The sequence below is a fragment of the Periplaneta americana genome, chromosome 3 (assembly GCF_040183065.1).
Source record: "Periplaneta americana isolate PAMFEO1 chromosome 3, P.americana_PAMFEO1_priV1, whole genome shotgun sequence".
Taxonomy (NCBI): Eukaryota; Metazoa; Arthropoda; class Insecta; order Blattodea; family Blattidae; genus Periplaneta; species Periplaneta americana.
The window spans coordinates 198,582,708-198,608,814 of NC_091119.1; the positions used below are offsets into that span (position 1 = coordinate 198,582,708).

At 36.3% G+C, this 26,107-nt stretch overlaps 1 protein-coding gene across 1 annotated transcript in view; it reads left to right on the top strand.

Moving 5' to 3' along the window:
- The window catches only part of l(2)37Cb (lethal (2) 37Cb), a 36,445-nt gene extending 14,974 nt beyond the window's left edge, over positions 1-21,471 (top strand). Inside the window, exons 7-16 of the mRNA XM_069822466.1 lie at positions 1,846-2,025; positions 3,719-3,834; positions 5,515-5,690; positions 5,797-6,083; positions 6,695-6,835; positions 9,173-9,391; positions 13,001-13,131; positions 15,273-15,597; positions 17,747-17,923; positions 21,213-21,471. Coding sequence (XP_069678567.1) covers positions 1,846-2,025; positions 3,719-3,834; positions 5,515-5,690; positions 5,797-6,083; positions 6,695-6,835; positions 9,173-9,391; positions 13,001-13,131; positions 15,273-15,597; positions 17,747-17,923; positions 21,213-21,347 — 1,887 coding nt within the window. The 3' untranslated portion in view covers positions 21,348-21,471. The remainder of the gene's footprint in view (positions 1-1,845; positions 2,026-3,718; positions 3,835-5,514; positions 5,691-5,796; positions 6,084-6,694; positions 6,836-9,172; positions 9,392-13,000; positions 13,132-15,272; positions 15,598-17,746; positions 17,924-21,212) is intronic.
- The last annotated feature ends 4,636 nt before the right edge of the window (positions 21,472-26,107 follow it).

A 26,107-nucleotide genomic window follows, 5' to 3' on the forward strand; every position in this document is an offset into this window, starting at 1 on the left:
AATTGGGAGCCTATTGATTGCGCGAGGAAGAAAATATATATTTAAAGTTGTTTTATTTCAGTTTCTAGTTTTTGTTGCCGATAGTTCAAATTATTTCAGACAGTTCAGATATATAACATGTTATTAAATAGTGATACTGCTGGTGAAATTAGGTTAGGTTTTGTACAGTACATAACTGATCCATTAATTTATATAGTTAGATTAGGTTCTGTACATATCTTTTTCATTGATTTATGTCGCTAAGTTAGATTTTGTATGTATCCGTTCTACTGATTTATACAGTTCGGTTAGATTTTGTAGCCTACATATCTTCTATTAGTTTTATATAGTTAGGTTAAGTTGGACTGAGTAGGTTAAGTTTATATATATATATATATATATATATATATATATATAATCATTAAATTTATATCGTTAGGTTAGGTTTTATACGTATCTGCTTCATTGATATATCGTGTTATTTCCGTTATTTTCATTTTTGTCTTTTTCGTGAATAGTGAATAGAAGTAAAAAAAGAATGAGCTAAACACATTACTACTGCTATTATTATTATTACTACTACTATTTTCTCTCTCTCGTTTCCATTATTGCCTGCTCTTCAGGAATATTTTGAATGCCAAATGTTTCTATAATGCAAAACAAAATAGGCCTAATAGTATGAGATCTCTTTTCATGGTGAGGTTATGACCACATGAACTAGAGACAGTAGATGTATTGATTACCGGCGTGAAAATATATATTACCGGTATCAAAACAGTAATGATTATATCAACATCAAGATAAATCTTATCTCAAAATACAGGTAGTCAACAAAAATCAAAATCATTTTAAACCCAATATAATTATGGAATCTGCTTAGAAGGCAGGCACGTGAGGCCTCTCAATGCCAATTTAAAATAATTATGCCTACATTAGATTGAAGTTAGTTTAATATTATTTAAGTTAAAAAATTCGTTTCAGTAATAGAAAGTAGGTTATATAGGCATATCTACTACATATCACTTCATCGAATTGAGGTTATAAATATACGAATGTTACTACAGAAATACCTGAACTATAATATTATATATATATAAATGTATGGTACATATCTGTAGCATAGAATTTTAATGCAGTCAATAACTGTATTATTGGAGGCACTGGCAAACCTCTATTATTCGTTTTTGTCAACCAGTCATCGAAAATATAAGCAGTCTCAATAAGTTTCTTTATCAAATCGGAACCGTTTTTTTTTAATTCTATATCATTATAAAATTCCACGGGATTGTCTTTAGGCCTATCTCTAATTTGTACATTGTCCACTAATTGTGCCATCTCTTCCGCACGTTCTAATAATTCGACAACTTCCAAGACGTCCGCCATTTTTATACAAAGTGCCACTTTCGGCTCAAAGTGTGGTCGGAACTACACTTTCATTCAAAGTGTTCCTTTGCACCAAAGTGTCGACTGTGCAACGGAAAAGTGATACTTTGCGTCTTCCAAAGGACACTTTAATCGAAAGTGTCGACTATGAATACCAGCCTCAGTCTCTGTCTTGGAAAGCTGATATTCTTCTAACCCTTCAGTTAACAGTTTTTGACTGTGTTTTATTTGGAAGGAATTGTTATATGCACATCGTAAATTATTTATTTTTTTATTCTTTATTATTTACTCCACTTTCTTTAAACGTGAAAAAATTTCAAAGCTGCTCTGCTAAGTAAGGTACTTCACATTGTTATATGCATATGTGTGGCTCATGAAATATTTTATTTTGTAACCAAACCAAAAAAACTCTTATTACAACAGTCCCAGTTGCAGTGGATGACAGACAACTTTTGTTATTTACATGCATATTTGCTCTTATAGGTCCTGATCATTGAAGGCGAGACAGGATCTGGGAAGACAACACAGATCCCACAGTATTTATACGAAGCTGGGTTCACACAAGATGGAAAGAAGATTGGATGCACTCAGCCACGTCGTGTGGCAGCCATGAGTGTGTCAGCCCGCGTTGCTCAGGAGATGGGTGTAAAACTTGGCAATGAGGTAATATTAACAACATTGAATATCACAGTTGGTTCTGGTCCATATTGATATTTTAATACATTTATATTAAAAGCAGTCCAAAATATGTCTCTATAATTCTTATTTTCAAGTGGTAAGTTTTTTTACATTGCTGGACTTATAATCCTTTTGACCCATGTTTTATCCCCGGTGTACCCCCGATTGTGTCTTGTTTAGGACAAGCCTGTGGTCTAGGTAACACAGGGGTTTTCCCCAGAAGCTCCAGTTCCTCTGTGGCATCCCAACAAATCTGCATAATCATCTCATTGCATGTATAGAATAGACCAGCCTCCTATGGTGCATCCTGTGCAAAAACTCTGTCGGTAAATTGGTCTACATAAACTGGCTTCATGTGGGTGAATGACGTGCGGTCTGTTATCCGTTTCTTGAATGCGAGGAACATCAAACCAGCTGACATTCATCGTCAACTTTGTGAGGTGTCTGGTTATGATGCCATTAGTTATGGAATGGTCAGGAGATGGGTTAGGAAGTTCAACGAGGGCTGTGTCTTTGTGCATGACGAGGAGCGTACCGGTCGGCCATCTTTGATCAATGACAATTTGGTGCGTGCTGTCGATGAAAAAATTCATGAGGACAGGAGGTTCACAATTTCTTCGCTTTCCTTGAATTTTCCATAAATATCGCGAAGTGTTCTCTACAAAATTGTGACAGATCGATTACGATATCAAAAATTGTGCTCACGATGGGTACCCAAGATGCTCACCGAGGAACACAAAATCAAACAAGCTTCCAGTGCATTGAGCTTTCTCACACGTTTCTTGACCATATCGTGACAGGTGACGAGACTTGAGTGTCTCACATGACACCTGAATCGAAGCAGCAGTCCATTGAATGGAGGCACACTGCATCGCCAAGGAAAAAGAAATTCAAAAAACCAAGATCATGTGCACTGTTTTTTGGGACAGAAAAGGAGCCCTACTCATCGAATTCTTGCCTCGGGGTGAAACCATTAATAGAGAAACCTATTGTTAGACCTTGAAGAAGCTGCATAGCGCAATTCAGAACAAGAGACGTGGGATGCTGACCGACGGAGTTGTGTTGCTTCATGACAACGCTCTGGCACACATAGCTTGTGACACCCAAAATCTCATCTCGAAATTTGGCTGTGAACAAATTGACCATCCCTCCTACAGCCCGGATTTGGCTCCGAGTGACTTTCATCTCTTCCTGCACCTCAAGAAGTCCCTCGGTGGTCAACGTTTTGATGGCGACGATGAAGTGAAAACAGTAGTGCGGGAGTGGTTCACATCGCAGGCAGGCGAATTCTACAATGAGGGGATAGAAAGACTTGTGCCACGACTCGATAAATGGCTCAATAATGGTGGAGATTATGTTGAGAAGTAATTGAAGTGTGGGGAATACAATGCAACAAAAATGGTTTGTAAATATCTTCCCGTTTACTTACTACACCCTTTTGGAACTTACTGTAAGAACACGCCTGGTACATGAAAGAGAATTCAGCAATGGCAATGTAGAATAGTAGCTTTTGAAGACTGACAGAGGTACCCTCTGCTTCAGAAAGGATTACAAGCAAATTTAAAAATTACTTGGTGTTACAACTATACAAAAAACATTCGTGCTCCTATGAGACTCAACTTTGTATATTCAGATTTTGATATATTCTTTGTAACAAACATGAATTCATTTCTTACAGGTGGGATACAGTATCAGGTTTGAAGATTGCACATCTGAGCGTACAATCATAAAGTATATGACTGATGGTACACTTCACAGAGAATTTCTTTCTGAACCGGATCTTCAGTCATACAGGTTTGTTAAAAGAGAATAATTTGTAGAAAATATCCAGCTGATAAAAGTTCACTGTTTCACTGAGTTATGTTTGTGAGGAAGCATAACAAAGTTAAGTTCTCTGCCATGACTCACTGCACTGCAAGGGACAAAGGGCACATATCGAATGCATATGTTCCGCAATTTTTGTTAATGTGGTCATGCTGAACAGTACATTAGTATCATTGATGTTGATGTTTCACTACCTTCAAATATAGTTATTTATGTAATACTAGCCGTACCCATGCGCTCCACTGCACCTGTTAGAAATAAATATAAAGTAATTACATAATTAAAATAAGACATTTGATCCAGGGAACATTCGTGTTTGATAGAAGGATAAATCGTTTAATATGTTACTTAATTTAAATTGTATTTAAAAAATTAAAATGCGATCATTTTCATCCAGAGACCACTCATTTGGTGCAATGACAATTCCTTTAACATGTTTCTTAATTGTTATTACATGCAACCATAGTTTAATGAAGATTGACATTTCATTTAGATTTAATGTGTATACTTTATATTACTTGCTATATGTTTCCATTGAATTATGGACTAATAACTTAATTTTAACCCTTGTTTTCTACGTCTTCAGTAAATGGTGCTTGGCCCACTATGGTTCTGAACCCTTCAAATAACTTAAACAGTGATATGTAATTATATTTCTTTCTTTCGAAAATGTAAGAATTCACAATCTCCTATGTACCATTGCGATGGAATGAATAAATGTGTTTTTTCTTCCTACTCAAAAATTTTATATTTTGCACATAGGAGTTACTGCAGGAACAATAACGCTATAATCTGAGGCGGCGGTGAAAATGTATTGTATTGTTATTTTAAAAGTCTTGTATATCCTTAAATATCAGTCCTATCAAAATTTTGCATAGAATAAAAATGTACAGAATAGCCTATCAAGTTTTCTGTGCATAAGAAGCTATTTTAATCTTACCAGTCCCCGATTCACTCAGAAGTTACTGTAATAACATTATAGCATTATGTCCATCTAGAGAAACTACACTTTCCAATGGTGAAATAATAATTAATTATACAAATCGGTTAATTCAGCTTCCGATATTACTTCATACAAACACAGCTTTCGATTGTTGTTGTCCAAGGCCCCTTATAGACTGTCATTTGTTTTTTATTTCATTACACTGCCTTAGATGGCAGTTATTTTAATTTTAAAACTCATTTATCTCAGTAAATATCAGTCCTATCAAAATGTTTCAAAGAATAAAACTTATCGCAAATCATTTTTAAAGAAACTTTTGTTATGTAACATTTTTCACAAAAATTAATAATAAGCGAGATATTTCGATTTATTTAATTCAGGTCCCCTTATAACCCTCTTTTTCAATAACATATTTTGAATGCCATATAGCCTAAAATCTAAGTTACAACGAACTTAATTTATATTCCAATTTTCATCGAAATCCGTTCAGCCATTATCGCGTGAAAAGGTAACAAACATCCAGACAGACAGACAGACATACAAACAAAAATTTCAAAAAAGCGATTTTCGGTTTCAGGATGGTTAATTATACATGTTAACACCAATTATTTTTGGAAAATCGAAAATTACCAGAAAATTTTGGCTACAGATTTATTATTAATATAGATATTTATTTATTTATTTATTTATTTATTTATTTTTTGCAGTGTTATGATTATTGACGAAGCCCATGAAAGAACCCTGCATACAGATATTCTGTTCGGACTTGTGAAGGATATCACTAGATTCAGGCCTGATCTTAAACTTCTCATCTCCAGTGCAACTCTTGATGCTCAGAAATTCTCTGATTTCTTTGACGAGGCACCAATATTCAGAATACCAGGTACACAGTTTGTGCACTATTGTGTTAATCATTTTAAATCTAATTTTCAAACTTAGTAGGATTGAAACATGACTGATAATGTTGTGTCCTTTTATGAATTTTATAGGTCGCCGATACCCCGTTGATATTTACTACACAAAGGCACCTGAAGCAGACTATATTGATGCTTGTGTAGTGTCGGTGCTTCAAATCCATGCTACACAGGCGTTGGGGGACATCTTGGTTTTTCTGACTGGCCAGGAAGAGATTGAAACTTGCCAGGAACTGCTGCAGGAACGCTCACGCCGTCTGGGCTCCAAGATAAAAGAGCTTATAATCTTACCTGTGTACTCCAATTTGCCCAGTGACATGCAGGCTCGCATCTTTCAGCCAACGCCTCCAAATGCGAGAAAAGTAAGTTCACTTTCTGAGGAATAGTCTGCCTCCAGACTAGCCGGCCTGGGTTCGATTCCTGGCGGGGTCAGAAATTTTACCTCTGGACTAGAAGAGATGGCGGAGCACAACTTCTAATCACTAAATTGTGTACCAATATGCTTGGGTTAAATCATAGTGCATATGAAGAGAAGGTGTATGTCACTGTTGATAGTGATTTGTCCATCGGATGGGGATGTTAAGCCTGGCAGTTATAAATGTAAAATTTAATAACTAATTTTTCTATTATATATCTATGTAATTTATATATATTATTATAATGTACCGAAGTACATATGATATTTCCATGCAGATATTCTGCGTCATCATACGATGAAAGAGTAATGGAACAGAGAGAATTTTTCTCCATTCCATTACTCTTTCATCATATGTAATTTATGTTGGTTCAAACTTGCACTTACGTCTGGTTTTAGTGCATGTTTAAACCAATCATGATTACCATAAAACGTTAGAACAACAGTTCAATTACTTCCAATTCGTTTCTCTGCTTACACGACAAGAGTATAAAGTAAAAATGCAGATAATATTAAGTAGCCGTCGTCGCACTTTGGTAATACAGTCTCTTTTTCCAGGTGGTGTTGGCAACCAACATAGCAGAGACATCGTTAACTATCGACAACATCATATACGTGATTGATCCTGGGTTCTGCAAGCAGAACAATTTCAACTCTCGTACTGGCATGGAGTCACTTATAGTTGTTCCAATATCTAAGGTGAAACTTATCTAACATTATAGTATTGTCTCAATATAACGGACTTCAGTTCTATGTACATACTGACTAAAATCCCTTACATTATAGTGCAAAGATATTTCGTTTTTCAAGTCATTACTTGTGATCATTCCATTCATTCATTTATTGTGTTCTGTCCAAGGGCAGGTCTTTCACTGCAAACCCACCATTCTCCAATCTTCCCTATTTTCTGCCTTTCTACTTGTCCCCTTATATCATCCATATATTTTAATGTCGTCTATCATCTGATATCTTCTTCTGCCCCGAACTCTTCTCCCGTTCACCATTCCTTCCAGTACATCCTTCAGTAAGCAGTTTCTTCTCAGCTAGTGACCCAACTAATTCCTTTTCTTCTTCCTGATCAGTTTCAGCATTATTCTTTCTTCATCCACTCTTTCCAACACAGCATCATTTCTTATTCTGTCTGCTCACTTTACACACTCCATTCTTCTCCATATCCACATTTCAAATGCTTCTATTCGCTTCTCTTCACATCGTCGTAATGTCCACATTTCTGCCCCACAATGCCACACTTCACACAAAGTAATTCTTTTTCCAGAGATCCGCAGAAGATGCTTTTTCTATTAAAAGCTTCTTTTGCCATTGCTATCTTCCTTTTGACTTCCTGGCAGCAGCTCATGTTACTGTTTATAGCACACCCCAAGTATTTGAAGCTGTCCACTTGTTCTACTGCCTCGCTAGTTTGTCTTCTGTACTTTTCTTCCTATGACCATGCTCTTTGTCTTGTTTGCATTTATCTTCATCCCATACTGCTCACAGCTGTCATTTAGCTTCAGTAGCATATCTCTTAGTATCGTCTCCTCTTCTGCTAACAATCCCATATCATTAGTAAATGAAGAGTCCACTGCAAGAATGATGGATGTCACTTTCTTGTCGAAAATGAACCAAGACTGTCAGTGCATAGCTTAAGTCATATAGAATGTACATACAGAGTTATATAGCATTAACACTGATATTCATTGTCCAGTAATGATCGGAAAATCACAGTTAAGCTTTGAGTGCTAAGCATTTCAAACTTTCAATTGCTTCTCCTGCAAAATGTATTCCAAATGACATCCATCATTTGCAGTGGGCTCTTCAAATCTTATGCACTTTATTCTTCTTCCTCCTACTATCATTCTTCCCATGTTATGGAAATAATTCTTCACTAAATCAAGTAGATGTTGAACAGGGTAGTCACAGCAACATGAAACTTTAAAATGCACTTTTCTCAAAACTTTAAATTTTGAGTTTACGTTTTGAACTGGCCCATTGATTTCTAGTGTAATTAAGGACCGTTTTTGCAAAACTTGCTAACTGCAAAATTTGCAAAATTGAGATTTGGTGGATTCGTTAACATAAGACAGGCCTCTACACGATGTTAAAGGCATCTTAGTAAAATTGAATTATGTCTCTTCATTGTAGTGTGTCAAAGTGTGATCGTTACACCTATAAGCTACTTGTTTCCATTCAGTTTTTTGTCTCTCCTGTAAAATTTAGTTTTTTCACTTAGCAAGTTTTGCAAAAACGGTCCTCAATTAGTCTTGATGTTTGTTGACGAGAATATTGTACGGAATGGAAATATAAAAATTGGAAATTTATCTTTTGAAGAAGTGGAGAAATTCAAATATCTGGGAGCAACAGTAACAAATATAAATGATACTCGGGAGGAAATTAAACACAGAATAAATATGGGAAATGCCTGTTATTATTCAGTTGAGAAACTTTTATCATCATCAGTCTGCTGTCAAAAAATCTGAAAGTTAGAATTTATAAAACAGGTATATTACCGGTTGTTCTTTATGGTTGTGAAACTTGGACTCTCACTTTGAGAGAGGAACAGAGATTTAGGGTGTTTGAGAATAAGGTGCTTAGGAAAATATTTGGGGCTAAGAGGGTTGAAGTTACAGGAGAATGGAGAAAGTTACACAACACAGAACTGCACGCATTGTATTCTTCACCTGACATAATTAGGAACATTAAATCCAAACGTTTGAGATGGGCAGGGCATGTAGCATGTATGGGCGAATCCAGAAATGCATATAGAGTGTTAGTTGGGAGGCCGGAGGGAAAAAGACCTTTAGGGAGGTCGAGACGTAGATGGGAGGATAATATTAAAATGGATTTGAGGGAGATGATGATAGAGACTGGATTAATCTTGCTCAGGATAGGGACCAATGGCGGGCTTATGTGAGGGCGGCAATGAACCTCCGGGTTCCTTAAAAGCCAGTAAGTAAGTAAGTAAGTTTGTTTACTTGTAATGCCTGCATTTGGAATTGTAGGACATACTTGTTGAAATATTTAATTCTTTTTGTATAGGCTTCTGCAAACCAACGAGCAGGGCGTGCAGGCCGTGTGGCAGCTGGCAAGTGCTTCCGCTTGTACACAGCCTGGGCTTACAAGCATGAATTGGAGGACAACACGGTACCAGAGATCCAGCGCATAAATCTGGGCAACGCAGTGCTGACGTTGAAGGCTCTGGGTATTGACGACCTGGTCCACTTCGATTTCTTGGATCCTCCTCCTCATGAGACTCTGGTAAGGAAGTTCTTTATGTCATGTTATATTGTACACATGTTTTACAAAGATGTTATATAGTCGTGATTTTCAAGAATTAAAACAGAAAATCAATATCCCGAATTTAAAAGAAAACTTACAAATTAAACCAAACCCTTTAACTCTATTAAATATAGAATATAATCTAAATTTAATAGAAGAAATACTGACATCAGAAGTAAACACTGAAATACTGAAACAATTGTCTTTAGAGACAATTAATATTAGGCACCCTCCACAAAACTGGCTTCATTTATACACCGATGGATCTTTGATCTCCACAGAACAAGGTACCGGTGCAGGTGTTACGTGCTGTCTCTTCTCACTTTATAGATCACTTGGATATGGAACAACAAGTTTTGATGGAGAAATCATTGCAATAAGTGAATGTCTCAGGAATCTTCTATGCCACATCAATAAATTTAGGAATGCAGTTATATTGTCAGACTCCAAAGCAGCTATTCTATCAATCGTCTCTAAACACACACCTTCATCTCAAACAGCAGAAATAACTAAAATGCTCTCTCAATTATTATCACTCAATAAAAGAATTGTATTCCAATGGATACCATCCCATTGTGGAATCCTGGGAAACGAGAATGTGTATGCTTTAGCAAAGAAGGGCAGCACTGCTACTTACAGACCTGTTACTAAATCTACGTATTACTCTGTGAAGAGATTTATTAAATCTACATACTTAGACTTCAACAAACAAAATTTGATAACTCAATCCCAAGGGAAAAAATGGAACTCTCTGCATCAAAATCCACAGTTAATTCCCGATTTACCACGAAAATCGTCTGTAGCTGAATTTAGATTGGCAACAGGCCATGATTGTTTGGCCAAACACCTGCATAGAATTGGAATATATCAGTCCCCTAACTGCCCATTGTGCAACTCAAACCAAGAAATGGATTCAGAACACCTCAAAATCTGTGCTTCAGTGGCTAGTCATGATAATATCTTTGATGAAAAATATTGGAGTGCAAGAGGTCAAATGACTTTATTGTCAAATGCCTGGCATTAGAAAACAACAACAACATATAGTCGTGATTATCAAGTCTTCAGCTATCTTGCAGACAGGATAATCCGGCCTTGCCTAGATGTGCATTTTTACTGCTTGATTTCTTTACTTTTGTGGAGAAAAAAAACAAGAGTGACATCTTATTCTGTGACGGAAATAAACCCAGAGTAGTACAAAATGACGTGAACATTACATTATCCGCACCTTGTTGTTTTCACTTGAATTTCTTCCTTTTTTTTTTCTCCCGTGTTTGAGCTGTTGTCGAAAGGTAACTCTTGAAAAGAAACAAATGGGATTGTGGGTACATACTGCAAGAGGAAGAACACAGTACGATAGACAAATGCACATAACAAAGTTTTTTCTTTTAATAGGTTAGATGGGAACGGCATAACACAAATAGGAGATTATTTGTTGTATTATGGAGGTGGGATATGATGATAGAGACTGGATTAATCTTGCACAGGATAGGGACTGATGGCGGGCTTATGTGAGGGCGGCAATGAACCTCCGGGTTCCTTAAAAGTCATTTGTAAGTAAGTAAGTAAGTATTATGGGGAAGGAAACGATAATCACCAATTAGGAACAGGATTCTTTATTCATAAAAGAATAAAATCAGCAGTAAAAAAGGTCGAATTTATCAGTGATAGTTATCGTATTTAGTACTTAAGAGTAGATGGTGCGATATCATAGTTGTAAATGCTCATGCCCCTACAGAAGAGAAAGGCAAACATATAAAGGATAGCTTCTATGAGGAATTGGAACAGACTTTTGATCAGTTATCTAGATATCACATGAAAATTTTATTGGGAGATTTCAATGCTAAAGTAGGTTGGGAGGATATTTTTAAACCGACTATTGGAAAAGAGAGCCTACTTGTAACTAGTAATGATAATGGAGTTAGGTTAGTCAACTTTGTCACATTAGAAAATTTAATTGTCAAAAGTACAACATTCCCCCATAAGGATACACATAAATATACTTGGACTTCTCCAGATGGATTGACACATAACCAGAAAAATTTGTCTTTTGAAGAGGTGGAGAAGTTCAAATATCTTGGAGCAACAGAAACTAATATAAATGACACTCGGGAGGAAATTAAACACAGAATAAATATGGGAAATGCGTGTTATTATTCGGTTGAGAAGCTTTTATCATCCAGTGTGCTGTCAAAAAAATGTGAAAGTTAGAATTTATAATACAGTTATATTACCGGTTGTTTTTATGGTTGTGAAACTTGGACTCTCACTTTGAGAGAGGAACATAGGTTAAGGGTGTTTGAGAATAAGGTGCTTAGGAAAATATTTGGGGCTAAGAGGAATGAAATTACAGGAGAATGGAGAAAGTTACACAACACAGAACTGCACGCATTGTATTCTTCACCTGACATAATTAGGAACATTAAATCCAGACGTTTGAGATGGGCAGGGCATGTAGCAGGTATGGGCGAATCCAGAAATGCATATAGAGTGTTAGTTGGGAAGCTGGAGGGAAAAAGACCTTTAGGGAGGCCAAGACGTAGATGGGATGATAATATTAAAATGGATTTAAAGGAGGTGGGATATGATGATAGAGAATGGATTAATCTTGCTCAGGATAGGGACCAATGGCGGGCTTATGTGAGGGTGGCAATGAACCTCCAGGTTCCTTAAAAGCCAGTAAGTAAGTAATTGTAGTGTAAAATATTGTATATTGGTAAAGTCATTTTTGGGTATGTTTTGTGTGTAGAAAGAACTGTCTAGCAGAAATTTTTGTATTTCACTGTTTTATCTGGAAATTTATCTTAAGAAACATTATTTATTTTTATTTTCTCACAAAAATTTTGATAGAAATGAAATTATTTTAAATTTCTTTTCTTTGAACTTGTAAAACTTGCTGATGTTCCCTTTGTTTATCCCAGTCACAATACTTGCATTGAAAGACTTCTTTTATTTTTATTCATTGATCAAAAGATTGAATATGGAAAAATATGATATCAGTGAAAATCATAAATTCACTTTGAGACTTAAAGTAAAAAAACTTTTTTAATATTGTACTTACTCAAAAATAATGAAAAAATCTGAAGTGTTAAAAAAGATCAGATCAGCAGAAAAATATTCGTAGACACAAATGTGAAATTAAAATTATGATTACTGGTATGTTAAGATAAATTGAACACCTTTGTCGTAGGGATAATTGACTGGCGAAAGCGAGAGACATTTGTTTTATTCTTGTTATAAATATTGTTAATCTACTTTAAGACATTCACACTCATAGTAAATTCTGCACATATTCTTGTCCTCACTTCTTTGTGAACAGTTTCATATAATTTTGGCATGGGATATCCTCAATTTGATGTACAAAGTATTGTAGGTGTTCTGTTTTTGGTGAACTGAAATATGATACTGACAACTTGTTTTATTGATAATACAATAGATTAAGAATTTTTTACTTCTTCTTTCGTTTCTGTTGGTGCAAGAACTTGATTTCAAGTGCTACTCTGTTATGTGACAGTTTCTATCATCCAGCTCATCTTTAGTTCCATTTTGACTGGATAATTGAGACTCTGTTGTAAATTCTTATGTTGACAGGTTTTGGCATTGGAACAGCTGTATGCCCTGGGGGCTCTTAATCACCATGGGGAATTGACGAAACTAGGACGTCGAATGGCTGAATTTCCTGTCGATCCTATGATGGCAAAAATGATTCTCGCCTCAGAAAAGTAAGATTTATATACATATATAGTACTATTTACGTTGGCAAGGATATGCCTAAACTTGGATATGTTGGTAGATGTATCATCATCATATCTTTCACATGTTAGACCCTAGTGGATCTGTTACGCTTTCATGCCAGCATTTCATAAACCTCATTTCAGAACTGATCCAGCTAGTGTTTTACAGACTTAGCCTCGTATGTTTTCGAACTTGGGAGGGTTTGACTGTGGTGTCAATCACTCCAGTGATTTTTATAAATTTAGATACTTTGCTTGCCATATCTTCATCAGTAATATAAGATAAATTATAGCCTAACAGTCTTACTAATAAACAGTGTATAGTTTTTATACGAGACTTATACAGAGTTGAGACAGAAAACGTTACTAATAAACCATGAATAAGCTATGGACGTATAAACAGGCTGTAACTATACAATGGGAATTGCTTTGCAGTAGTTATATACACGAAACCCCTTGTTTAAGCGTTGTATATAGTGAAAAAAATGGCCGCCCCTCTAACAGTTGTTCGTATCGACTGTCATTTTATGATGATGGTTACCTTGTAACCACAGAAGAACAAACCAAAGATCATAGAATTATTAGAATAATATTGCTGTAGCTTGTACTCTTTGAACAAAATGTAGCGTGGTAATCGATTAGAGCCAGTTGTACTATCGATATTTAACACGCCACACTAGAGCGCTCTACCGGATGCAATAGAGAAACTCAGATATTCTATTACCTTTCGTAACGAAGTAATGACGAAACTATGACGTAGCTGTTATACTGTTATACACGACATGTGTAGTGATTATTAGTAAGGAATTTACACACGACTTATAAATGGGCTACTCATTGTATAAGTATAAGACAGTTAAACGTCTGTATATAGAGTTTTTATTAGTAAGACCGTAAATAGTTAAATGAATTGATACATTCAATTAGTTTTTTATTTATCATGATTTTACTTGGAATTGGATCTTATCCTAAAAATGCCATAATTTTTGTTTTCTGTGTTGAGATTTCTATATTGAAATCTGAAGCCATTCTTTGTAGATTATAAACTGCTTTTTGTAGATCATCTATTTTAGCAATGAGAACCTGATCGTTGGCAAACAGTAATGTATGGAGAAATGTGTTTCAATTAATTTAAATTCTGGCATGATGGCTTTGCCTCCAAATAAATGAAGATAAATATCAAAGGTCCTTCAGTAACTGTCTATTTTTTTTTTTTACGATATAAAAATTTGATTTCGTTGTTAATACGTAAGATTTGTGCTTATTCTTTTGTTCTCCTAGAAGCAAAGTTGTTAACTTTAATATGAAAAGTAGCATATTTGGGTATCACCTTGTAAACTAAGTATTGTTTGTTAAACTTAATATTTGCTATCGTATTATATAATTTAGTCTTTATTTTCAAGCAAGAATTAAACATTTGTGCCTGAATGGCATTACAAAAGTTGAAAGGCATGTTGGTCTGATGAGTTAACGAGTAAATGAAGATAAATATCAAAGGTCCTTCAGTAACTGTCAATTTTTTTTTTTTTTTTCTTCTTCTAGGAGAACAAAAGAACAAGCACAAATCTTACGTATTAACAACGAAATCAAATTTTTATATCGTAAAAAAAAAAAATAAACAGTCACTGAAGGACCTTTGATATTTATCTTCACTTACTTGTTAACTTGTCGGACCAACATGCCTTTCAAATTTTGCCTCCAAATGTTCAAAACATTTTTCATATTTATGATAAATAGAAGAGTGGAAAGACTACACCCTTGTCTAACACCTTGGTTTATTGAAGTCCAGTGTTCAGTTCTTATGGCAATTTCATTTTGTTGATATAAATCATAAATGGAAAAAATGATTTGATATTGGTAGATGTATAGAAGTCCAAAATGCTAGACAATCAATTGATCATCAAGCAAAGAAGTGGATTGAGATTGTAACAGACCATGTGGCCAGTGATTGACTGGATAATGATGATGGTGAGGGGAAATGGGAGAACCCCGTTCTTTCCATTATAAATGTGAAGGTTTTGAATGTTACGAACATTTCTGTCTATTTGTCGAGGTAAGTAAGTTATGTTTACTGAGCCCATACTGTGCAAGGACAGACAAAAATGTTTCGATTAGATGACTGCTTGCAGGTACAAGTGTTCAGAAGAGATTCTGAGCATAGCGTCCATGCTGTCTGTGAATGGTGCCATCTTCTACAGACCCAAGGACAAGATCGTCCACGCCGATGCAGCACGCCGTGGCTTCTTCACTCCAGGCGGAGACCACCTCATGCTGCTCAACATATATTCACGCTGGGCTGACTCGGACTTCTCCACTCAGTGGTGCTACGAGAACTTCCTGCAGCATCGCTCCCTGAAACGAGCACGAGATGTGCGTGATCAGCTGGCAGGCCTCATGGCACGCGTTGAGATAGACCTTGTTTCAGGAGCAAGTGACACTGTTGGAATCAGGAAGGTAGTGTAACTTTTCGTAGCAGAGAAAAGTAAAAGAAATGCTTTTTCTGTTATTGTTTTCCAGGTGTTTCATGTGAAGAATGAAAGTTTAATAGCAATTGTCGTACGCCTGGCTCCTCGTCGTTCCTCTCCGACGTGGAGTGAAGGGAAACGGGAGAGACGGGACAGGAAGCTTGAAGCTTGGTCTTGGGGAGGTGATGATTCCATGATGCTGAAGAAAATACTCTGTTACAAATATAGGTGTTTATTTCAACAATGTAGCATACTTCTCTAGTTCGTGAGCAGGGGAAATGGGAGTGCCGTTGAGTACATTTAGAACATCGAAAATGTAGCCCTCTGGCTGTAACTGAAGTTACTGATGTCAGGACACGATATGAGAGGGGTAACGGGAGTGCCTGGGGAGAACTGAAGACAAGACAAAGGGAGAGTAGCTGTGGGGCTGGTAGGAAGTGAGCGAGGTGACAACATAGAAAAGAGAGAGAAAACGGGAGTACTTGGGAATGGGGGAAATAGGAGTGGCCTGAAGTTTCACGATGTGGGGAGGAGGAGAGCAAGAGAGATGGAGCCGGGTTCGAGGTTAGTTCTCTCAATCGAGGGATCAACAAAGGTGCTTTGCGACTTTTCGACAGAGCAAATAAGCTCTGTAGGTGTCGAGGAATCACAACGAGCCTGGCTTCGCGACTTTTCGACACCAGGAACAGGGAAACGGGCAACCCTTCTGTCAAGAGATCAACAAAGGTGCTTTGCGACTTTTCGACAGAAGAGGGGGTTCAAAGACACTACTCGTCTTTACGTATTCCAATCTCAGACTGACTAGTCATTGAAACGTTACGTGAGGTACTGAACACCAGGGGGGGGGGGGCTGACTGCCCAGCAATTGCTCAACCACTGCTGCCGCCTAGTGGCCAATGAATAAACCTGTACTTATCACTGAAATGCTCTGTATTACATAGCATGTTTTGGAAAAACCATTGATTAAATTCCCAATATCCTCATTTAATTTAAGAGAACAGTGTATTACAATAAGTTATTGAAATAATTTTGTGCAGAAATTTGACCCGAACAAATGTAACATTTTAAAATTCTTTCTTGAACGAAAAGTTACATTTATTTGGATCAAATTTCTTCACATTTGAAGGACAAAACTAAAATTCTTTCGATCATTTATTATCATAATACACTGCTCTTTTAAACTGACTGAGCACATTGGGAATTAAATCAGTGGCTTTCCCAAAAGAAACTATGAAATGCTTCATATTGTGACTTTTAATTCAAAACAATAATGTTTCTTTTATTCACAACAATAATGACTGTCTATAACTGAATTTAAACACTCCAGTCAGCAATGGGTATTCCACTCCACACAGCAACACAGTATTCGTTAATGCACTCCACAGCCGACAATGACAATTCACGTGGACTATTGAGAACAACAATGTACTCCTAATCTCAACTAATGTTCACAAAGCACTATTTACAAATCAAAACAGTCAGTTCTCAGTTCACAGTTTGTTTGCCTTGGCTAGTTCTTCTAGCTCATTCACTCAAGTTCACAGTATATCGAACCCAAGACTTCCAGAGACTTCGAACTCAAGACTTTCGGATAAAGTTCACTGCACACCGAACCAAAGACTCCTGGTCTCGTTGCTTCTGCCTGGACGCTCACTGCTGCTTCACAAAACTGACTGGCTGCCCTCAACTAAACTGCTCGCGCTTTTATTTTGTTAGTAAATCACACTTTCCTGAGACTACGATTTCGAGAACAATCTATTTCTACAACAATCGTTTTCGGGAATAATCTGTCATGCCGCAGTCGGTTTTTTCTTTCCCCTCTCCCTTCGCCACGGGCCGCACCGCAGTGCTCTGCAGAGCTCGCCTCGTCTCCCGCGCCGCCTTACTCCCCGCGTGCCCTCCCTTCTGCCGGACGCACGCTCAAATCCCGAGGCAACGAGAAGTTTCTGGCAGGGTTGCCACAATATAAAACAATTTTTATCTCGAAAAGGAATAAAAAAACGAGCAAAATTTTATTAAACCTCTTTTTTTTTTATATCTGAAAGAATAACCACCTGAAATTAAATGACATTACTTATGGTTCATCTGTTTGTCTTTGTTGTTTCTGTGATGTAATACTTCCGTATCTTTCTGCGCAGGCTATCACAGCTGGATACTTCTACCACGTAGCGAGGCTCTCTAAAGGAGGACAATACAAAACAGCAAAGCATCAGCAGACTGTGATGATTCACCCAAACAGCAGCATGTTTGAAGACCTGCCCCGTTGGGTGATTTACCATGAGCTTGTTTTCACAACCAAAGAATTCATGCGCCAGGTGAGATTGAAGTTGTAAACCAAAAGTCTCTATTATATGTAAGTGATGAATACATGGTGTAACATTTTGAAGTTCTAACCTCACTTTCATCTCGGGGATAGTTTTCAAGTCTTTGTTTTTCAATTTCTAAGCTGTAAGTAGCACTTGCGACTTAAGGTACGGTCACACTTCGCTACTTTAGCAGCACTGCAGTACAAAAAACTGCGCAACTCTTGTACTGTGACGTGCAACCCGAAAAGTAGCGGCTGCCGAACCTGCTGCTCGCTACTTTTCCATGCTGCGCGCAGCTTAAAAGTAGCGACATGTGAAGAGGGTTCTCAGGGTTGCAGCCGCAGCATTTTTGATATCTGTTTTGTTGAAACTTTTGCTGCAGTTGCAACCAGTGTTACCACCCAAATGTGCCAATGATACTTTTATTGTTTGTATATATTTTAATGTTAAATGTGATGGAAATAAATTATTTGTAACAGTTATTAAATAACAACACAGTCTGAGCATAATTGCTGACGATATAATTCATTTTGTAAATTTTCCGTAGCATAGTTCTAAACAGGAGGGTTGCCAACATTGATTACGTGAATATGCTGTTGGTTATCATCAGGGAACGGATTTATATGGACTAAAAATATATGAAATATGTAAATATATATGTAGTTATTTTTACCAAAATATGGAATTAAATATGGATTTTTACCAAAATATGGAATTAAATATGGACTTAAAATTATAAAAAAATGACTATGTACGTTAAATATTGGTACATTTTAATCAAACTAAACAAAAAATATAATGGACGTACCTTATCTTCCAATGTAGTTTCAACAAAACACAATTTTTATTGTCTGTTACCATAATAATAGGTTACAAACATTTCTTTCAAGTGCTGAAAAGTGAATCTTCTTCTATTGTCTCTGAGGATAGATTTATACTGACTAAAAGAGCGTTCGACGTCACAAGAAGTAACTGGTACATAATTCAATTTCACAATGTCTGCTGGGGATAAGTCCAAGTTAATCTTCACTGTTGATTCACCACTCATCACAGCAACAACCTTTTGTAGTTCTTCATATCCAGGGTTTTTTGAAAGTACAGTGTCCACCTTAGCTCTTACTGCATCTGCAACTTTACCTCTACCACGATTCAGTTGTTCCACAGTACTATTTATAATTTCAAAACTTTCAGATAGTGAAAGGTGCCTATTTTGGAGACTTTTGAGCGTTTTTATGATGCATGAAAATGTATGCTGAATGTGAGCTAAGTCATTCTTCACACTTATGTCACAGGTAACTGTTTTCGCAGTATCAATTGAGACTGCATCTTCAGAGTCCAATGCAAGGAGAACATTGTTAATAGAGTCTATATGTTCGGCATAATATTCAACTGCTTCTAGCCATGTACCCCATCTAGTTAAAATTGGCTTTGGTGGCAATGGAATTTCAGGGTACATTTCTTTCAACACGTTAACTCTACTGGGAGCTTTGAGAAATACTTTTTTCACTGATGAAATCAACAAATCTACTTTAGGGAAATTGTCTCTGACCACTTCTGCCACACGATGAAATGCATGCGCCACACAAGTAAAATGAGTCAATTTAGGATATACAACAGATAATGCTTGTCCAGCTTTGACCATATAAGGGGCAGCATCGCTAATAAAGAATAACACATTATCGTACATAATACCCTTTGGCCACAGGATACCCATAGCTTCGTTGAACAGTTTAACTATAGTTTTGTTATTGCACTTTTCTAGAACATGACAATGTAAAAGAATTCGTTCAGAATATTGTTCACTTAACAAACCGATAACTACATTACCAACAAGTCTACCTTCTTTGTCGGGAGTCTCATCAATGGAAACCCAAATTGAACTATCTTTAATTTCATCTCTTATCTTCTGTATTGTCTCATCGTAGATGGATGGAGCATACGTCTTCCTAAGTGTTGACTCATCCGGGATTGTATGTTGAGTATATTTTTCAAGGAATTCCCTGAAGACCTTATTCTTTAGTTTGTAGAGAGGAATATCAGCAGAGATGAGAGAACGGCACAGGTCGATGTTAAACTCAGATCTTACATTCGATGTTGTTGGTTGTGTTAAAAACAATTGTCTCTGCTTGGAATTTAGTTGTTTGTTGGCCTGATGTTTACTAGTTGTAATGTGTTGTTGCACCAGGAACTTTTGTGTAGATGATACTGCACACTGACACAAATTACAAAATAATATTTTATTGTCAGTTGATAAACCATCTTCTTTAAATTCTGAAATGTAACTTGTTAGTTTTGATTTTAAATTGACTGAATGACGTACTTTTGGCATATTTACCGTCTTTATAGTATGATTTACAAAACTGAACCTATGTGTACTCTGACTGGCATTTAACTGTTGAGCTGCACAACTGAAGTCTGTTAAAAATTTTAAATTAAATTAATACAGTTTTGTAACTTACTTTCCCATTGTTGATAGGACTGCTAATTTTCAAATAACTCTGATGTTAAAGGGATTACTGAACATGTGTTTAAATCTCTATTGTTGAAATGTATTTTTAAAAGTTAATGGAATTTTGTTTTGTTTTATTGTTAAACCTAATATAATATGGACTGTTTTATATGAAATATGGAAAATATATGGAAATTAACGAAAATATGTACTAAACTCTAAAATATGGAAAAATATGGAAAATAAAAGTAGGATTTTTCAACCCTACACATTGTGAAACATAAAGATAATGCAAAATATAAATTATATTAGCTTTATAAGTAAATATGTATTTACATATAAATCCTTTCCCTGGTTATTTAAGTATATAGGCGTTTTTAAAAGCTTTATAGTAAAAATAATGTCAATTTCTGAATACTAGATACAACAGAAAAGCAAATAATAGATAAGGAAGCTTTCGCATGAGTTTCTTAATAATGCGAACATAACCACAAAAGTATATTGAGAAGTCAACACGGAGATGGAAACCTGCAGCATGACTGCGGCTGCAAAAGTAGCGCCTTGTGTGTGAACAGACTCGCAACCTCCAGTTGCAACTTTTGCAGCACTCGGGTTGCGCAGCATGAAAAGTAGCGTGCAGCGCGCTACTTTTGGCTTACGTGTGAACACGACACGCAACTTTTGCAGCTGCAGTACAGAAGTTGCTCTGCAAAAGTAGCGACGTGTGACCGTACCTTTAGAGGAAAGCTTTGGTGGGCTTTCCCCTTTGTGCAATTTGAGAAGAGGTTTCGGCATGAGTTCATTAACAGTTCCCTTGTTAGATAACACTGAGTTTGTTTTTTATTACAGGTGACAGAAATTGAGAGCAAGTGGCTGTTGGAGGTAGCGCCCCATTATTACAAACCTCGGGAGCTTGAGGACTCGACCAATAAAAAGATGCCCAAGATGACGGGCAAGTCACGGGCAGAGCTGGGCATTCACTAGGGCGTGAGGAATAACTGCAGATTTCTTGAACAAAGAAGAGAATATATGTACTTCTACCAGCATTTTCTACTTGTAAAGACGTTACTTGTATTGTTCAGTAAAACTATCTTCCTCTCCTTTGTTACATTAGTAGTGGCTTTATTTCTGACCATCTTTACTGCATTTCGTTTCTTCTTATCCTTCATAGTCGTCCTCTTGTTTCAACATTATTGTTAACGTGACATTTTGTGTACTCAGCAGATATTCACTCTTTCATCTACATGTCGTTTTCATTTGGTAGTTTATGCATGTATTAGTATTGTTTTGTAATGTAATGTTTTAACTTACGGATTACTATACAATACAATAACTGACTCAATTAATGTGAAGTACTTGATGATATGCAGCTCTTTTCCATTCCTCTTCCCTTGGGGTTATGTATGGAAGTTGTAAATCACTTTGATATCTCTGTACCATGTGGCATTGGATCTGCCTGGTGCCAAGGATGTTGTTGGAGAAAAAGATGGTGGTTGTGGTAATGGTTGGAGCACAGTTATGGGTGAGGTGGTGAAGGTGACAGAGTGTGTTAATGGTAGAGTAAGTGATAGTGGGGGATGGTGAAGGTATTGTATTGTATTGTATTTATTAACATTCCATGGTATTCATACATTGCTTACAGCTAGAATATGGAACAAGTCAAAAAACTTAATACTGTTATAAAGTCTTAATTTATAGTCACAGTCTAGATGAAATATATACAGATCAGATTTACAATATAGTCTACCAGTACAACACAAAAGTTTTAGTATCAATTTCATGAAGTGTTATTGAATGTCATGAATTCACCTACAGAATAGAAGGCGTGAGAAATTAGGTACTTCTTTAATTTGGCCCTAAATAATTTTATGTTTTGAGTTTCATTTTTTATATCGATAGGGAGGCTATTAAAATTTTTACTGCCATATAACGCACTTCTTTTTGATAGCACGATAGACTTGCCGATGGAGTATGAAAGTCATTTTTTTGACGTGTATTTATGCTATGAACTGTTGAATTAGTTACAAAGTTTTCACTCTTACATACGAGGAAGATTATTAATGAAAAGATATACTGACAAGCCATGGGCATTATTTGTTGTTTTTTTTAAATAGTCCTACACGATTCCTTAGATTTGGCACCTACTATTATTCTAATTACTCTTTTTTGTAATAGAAATATACTGTTACTACCTGTGGAATTTCCCCAGAATATTATTCCAAAACTCATTACAGAGTGGAAGTATGCAAAGTATATTGATATTTACTATCTTTTGCATAGATCTAATAGCAGTACAAGCTGAATTTAGTTTGGGGGTAATTTCTTTAATATGATTTTTCCAATTTAACACATTATCGATTTTTAAGCCAAGAAATTTGGTTGTTGTTGTTTCTAATAGGGATCTATTGTTAATTATTGGGCTAGAAATTTGCGAGGTTGAATTTGCACAGGATTTAAATTGAATTATGGAATGTGTTGGAGTTATTGGCTGTAATTACTATACTTGTGTCATCTGCAAATAATATGGAATGACCTACATCTTTTATTAGGGAGGCAAGATCATTTATAAATATTAGAAAAAGTAGGGGACCTAATATTGATCCTTGAGGAATTCCATTATTAATAGCAACGAGATTATGTAGATTAGGTTCTGGTAGGGATGCTGATGGTGGTAGTGGTAATGGTGGCAGCATCAGGAGGATGTGAGAGGGTTGGTGGTAGAGTAAGCTACCTTTTCAGTAACCATTGATAATACACTGCATCCCCTCTCATGTTGGACTGTATGGAAACGAACACGCAGATCTTTTGGCTAAAAAAACTACAATAATACAAAACCACAACAAAAAAATGACAATAGAGAAGAGACTAAGGTAATTAACACAAAATACCCATTTGTCAAGAAGACAACAGACCAAGACAGAAGAATGGGAAGATTTAAGGCTGGTCCACAATAAACCAGGAACGGAAAATAGAACGAGAACAGAAATATTGTTAAAATACATATATTTAAATGTGAGAATTCACAATTAACGAGAAACTTGCCAGAGCCCGGGAACGGGAACATGAAAGTTGGCCAAGTTTTAACTTTGCTGTTCTTGTTTCCTGTCACAGCCTATTAGATTCATTCTGTTGTCATCGAAAAGCTATTTGGTCGTCGTATATTTTGTAGCAAGAAGGCCGTGACGTAATTTATTGTTCATTTATTGCTTGTAACTAACCCAGAAATTCAGTAGAATCAATTTATTTATACATGCTTGAACATCTTTGGTCATATCGCGTGTTAGGATCTGTGGGTATATCAGTAGGCCGTTTTTACTCTTGTTGAGTTCCTGTTTCTATTGTAGATGGCTTGTGTTCATATAAACTGATTTTAGATTAGGATTAATGTTTGTGATATTGGTAATTGAGGCGGTGATGAATCATGGCATGTAAATTTCCAATCTGGCATTTGCCTTTGTGACTGAGGGAAAGCATGAAAAACTTCAGTCAGATTAGCTGGGGTTTGAACCCAGGATCTCAAACGCTACCATCTGAGCCAACTTGCTCGGTACAATGTTTTTGTGACTGGGATTGAGAAGTGTTGGTGAAGGCAGCAGTGGCTTGGCAAGGGTTTTGGTGATGAAGTTGGACATGAGATTAGTAGTGGTTTTGGCATTGATGGCAGGAGCCCTGAGAATTTTGGTGGGGTTGGTCCTGGTGGCAATAACAGTATTGGTGGTGACAGCATCAGGAATATGAGGGTGTTGCTCATAATGGTGGTGATTTTGGCAGTGCTGGTGGAGTGATGGTGATGGTGATAGCACTAAGGGCATGGTATTCATGGTGGTAGTATATGTGTGAGAATGGTGGTAGTTTTCGTGGTATTGGTGGCAACAGCCGCTTGGTGAACGAAGAAACATTTTTGCAGAAGAACTGGGAATGGTATGAGAAAATACTTCTATTCTCCAAATTTATTCATACCAGTACATTCCTTGGACTTTTTTGATTTACATTTCGGACTTCAGTACAAAAGGGAGGCACCCCAAATTATCTGGAAGAAACAACGTTCTTATATAAGCCCACTAAGGGAAATGAATTGGAGAGTCTGAAAATGAAGATCATAGAACTTCGAGTAATATAAGTGACACACTATTCACTATGAAGAAAATTGAAGTTGAGGGATTCAGTACAGTGAAATGCCAGTATAACGAAATCTAGAGGGGTACTGTAATTATTTTCGCTATAGTGAAATTTCGTTAATAAATATGGGAAATGCCTGTTATTATTCGGTTGAGAAGCTTTTGTCATCTAGTCTGCTGTCAAAAAATCTGGAAGTTAGAATTTATAAAACAGTTATATTACCGGTTGTTCTTTATGGTTGTGAAACTTGGACTCTCACTTTGAGAGAGGAACAGAGATTAAGGGTGTTTGAGAATAAGGTGCTTAGGAAAGTATTTGGGGCTAAGAGGGATGAAGTTACAGGAGAATGGAGAAAGTTACACAACACAGAACTGCACGCATTGTATTCTTCACCTGACATAATTAGGAACATAAAAACCAGACGTTTGAGATGGGCAGGACATGTAGCACGTATGGGCGAATCCAGAAATGCATATAGATTGTTAGTTGGGAGGCCGGAGGGAAAAAGACCTTTGGGGAGGCTGAGACGTAGGTGGGAAGATAATATTAAAATGGATTCCAGGGAGGTGGGATATGATGATAGAGAATGGATTAATCTTACTCAGGATAGGGACCAATGGCGGGCTTATGTGAGGGAGGCAATGAACCTCCGGGTTCCTTAAAAGCCAGTAAGTAAGTATAGTGAAATTTCGTTAAACCGAAAATCGATTGAATTTGCCTACAAATTGTGTCCCATATTATGGAATAATAGATACTGTACCTGGGTTAGGTTGTACTGTATATCCATATTATATTGAAACTTCAATAAGAATCAGTACCATAATGATAACGCTGCATATTTGACAACTGAATAATTATTCTTGCATATTTTACAATAGGCTTTACTTCGGGTTTCCTCTCTCCTCTATCTACTTCTTCAGTAATTTTTCTTTTCTTGTCTAGCGAAAACTGCTTTCTTTTCTTTTTTTCTGCCATACCTACTTCTTTACTTCTTCCCTTAACAACGTTTAGGAACAAATTGCCTTCGAAAGTTCGATTTTATTAAACCGTTTCATTTAAAGATTTATTTTCATCTTTTTTTTTATTATTTTACTTGAGGTATACTTTATTAAAATTTTGAGTACTGTTATACATCGTCTTTTGGCAATATGTAAATTCAGAAGTAAATTAAAACCACAACAATCGTGTCTATGGAAGTGCATTTAGAAAACTCACTGAAACCAAGGGTGACCGATGCCTAGCAATAACTCATTTATTTTATTTTCTTTCGAATTTATTTTAAGCAATTTTTAACTGCTTATTAGGCCTAATTTCGTTAAAATATTTTTTTTGTAGTGGGATCTAATTACTATTACGTTAAACTGATTTTTTTTTCTTTTTTTTTTTTTAACAATTTATTGATCGATCAGCGCATTTAGCACTATACAGATCATTTCTAAAAAATATAAATACAATATATGACACTAGATTGGGCTCCTCAGTGAACAAAAATAATTGTTAATAAATAATTATTTACATAGGTTGGTGTGATGATAAATTTTGATTACAATATGAGGTCCATTGGAAGTCGGCTCTTGATTCTGGTGGGAAATGTGGACTTCCTTCCGAGAGAGTAGTGGATGGCG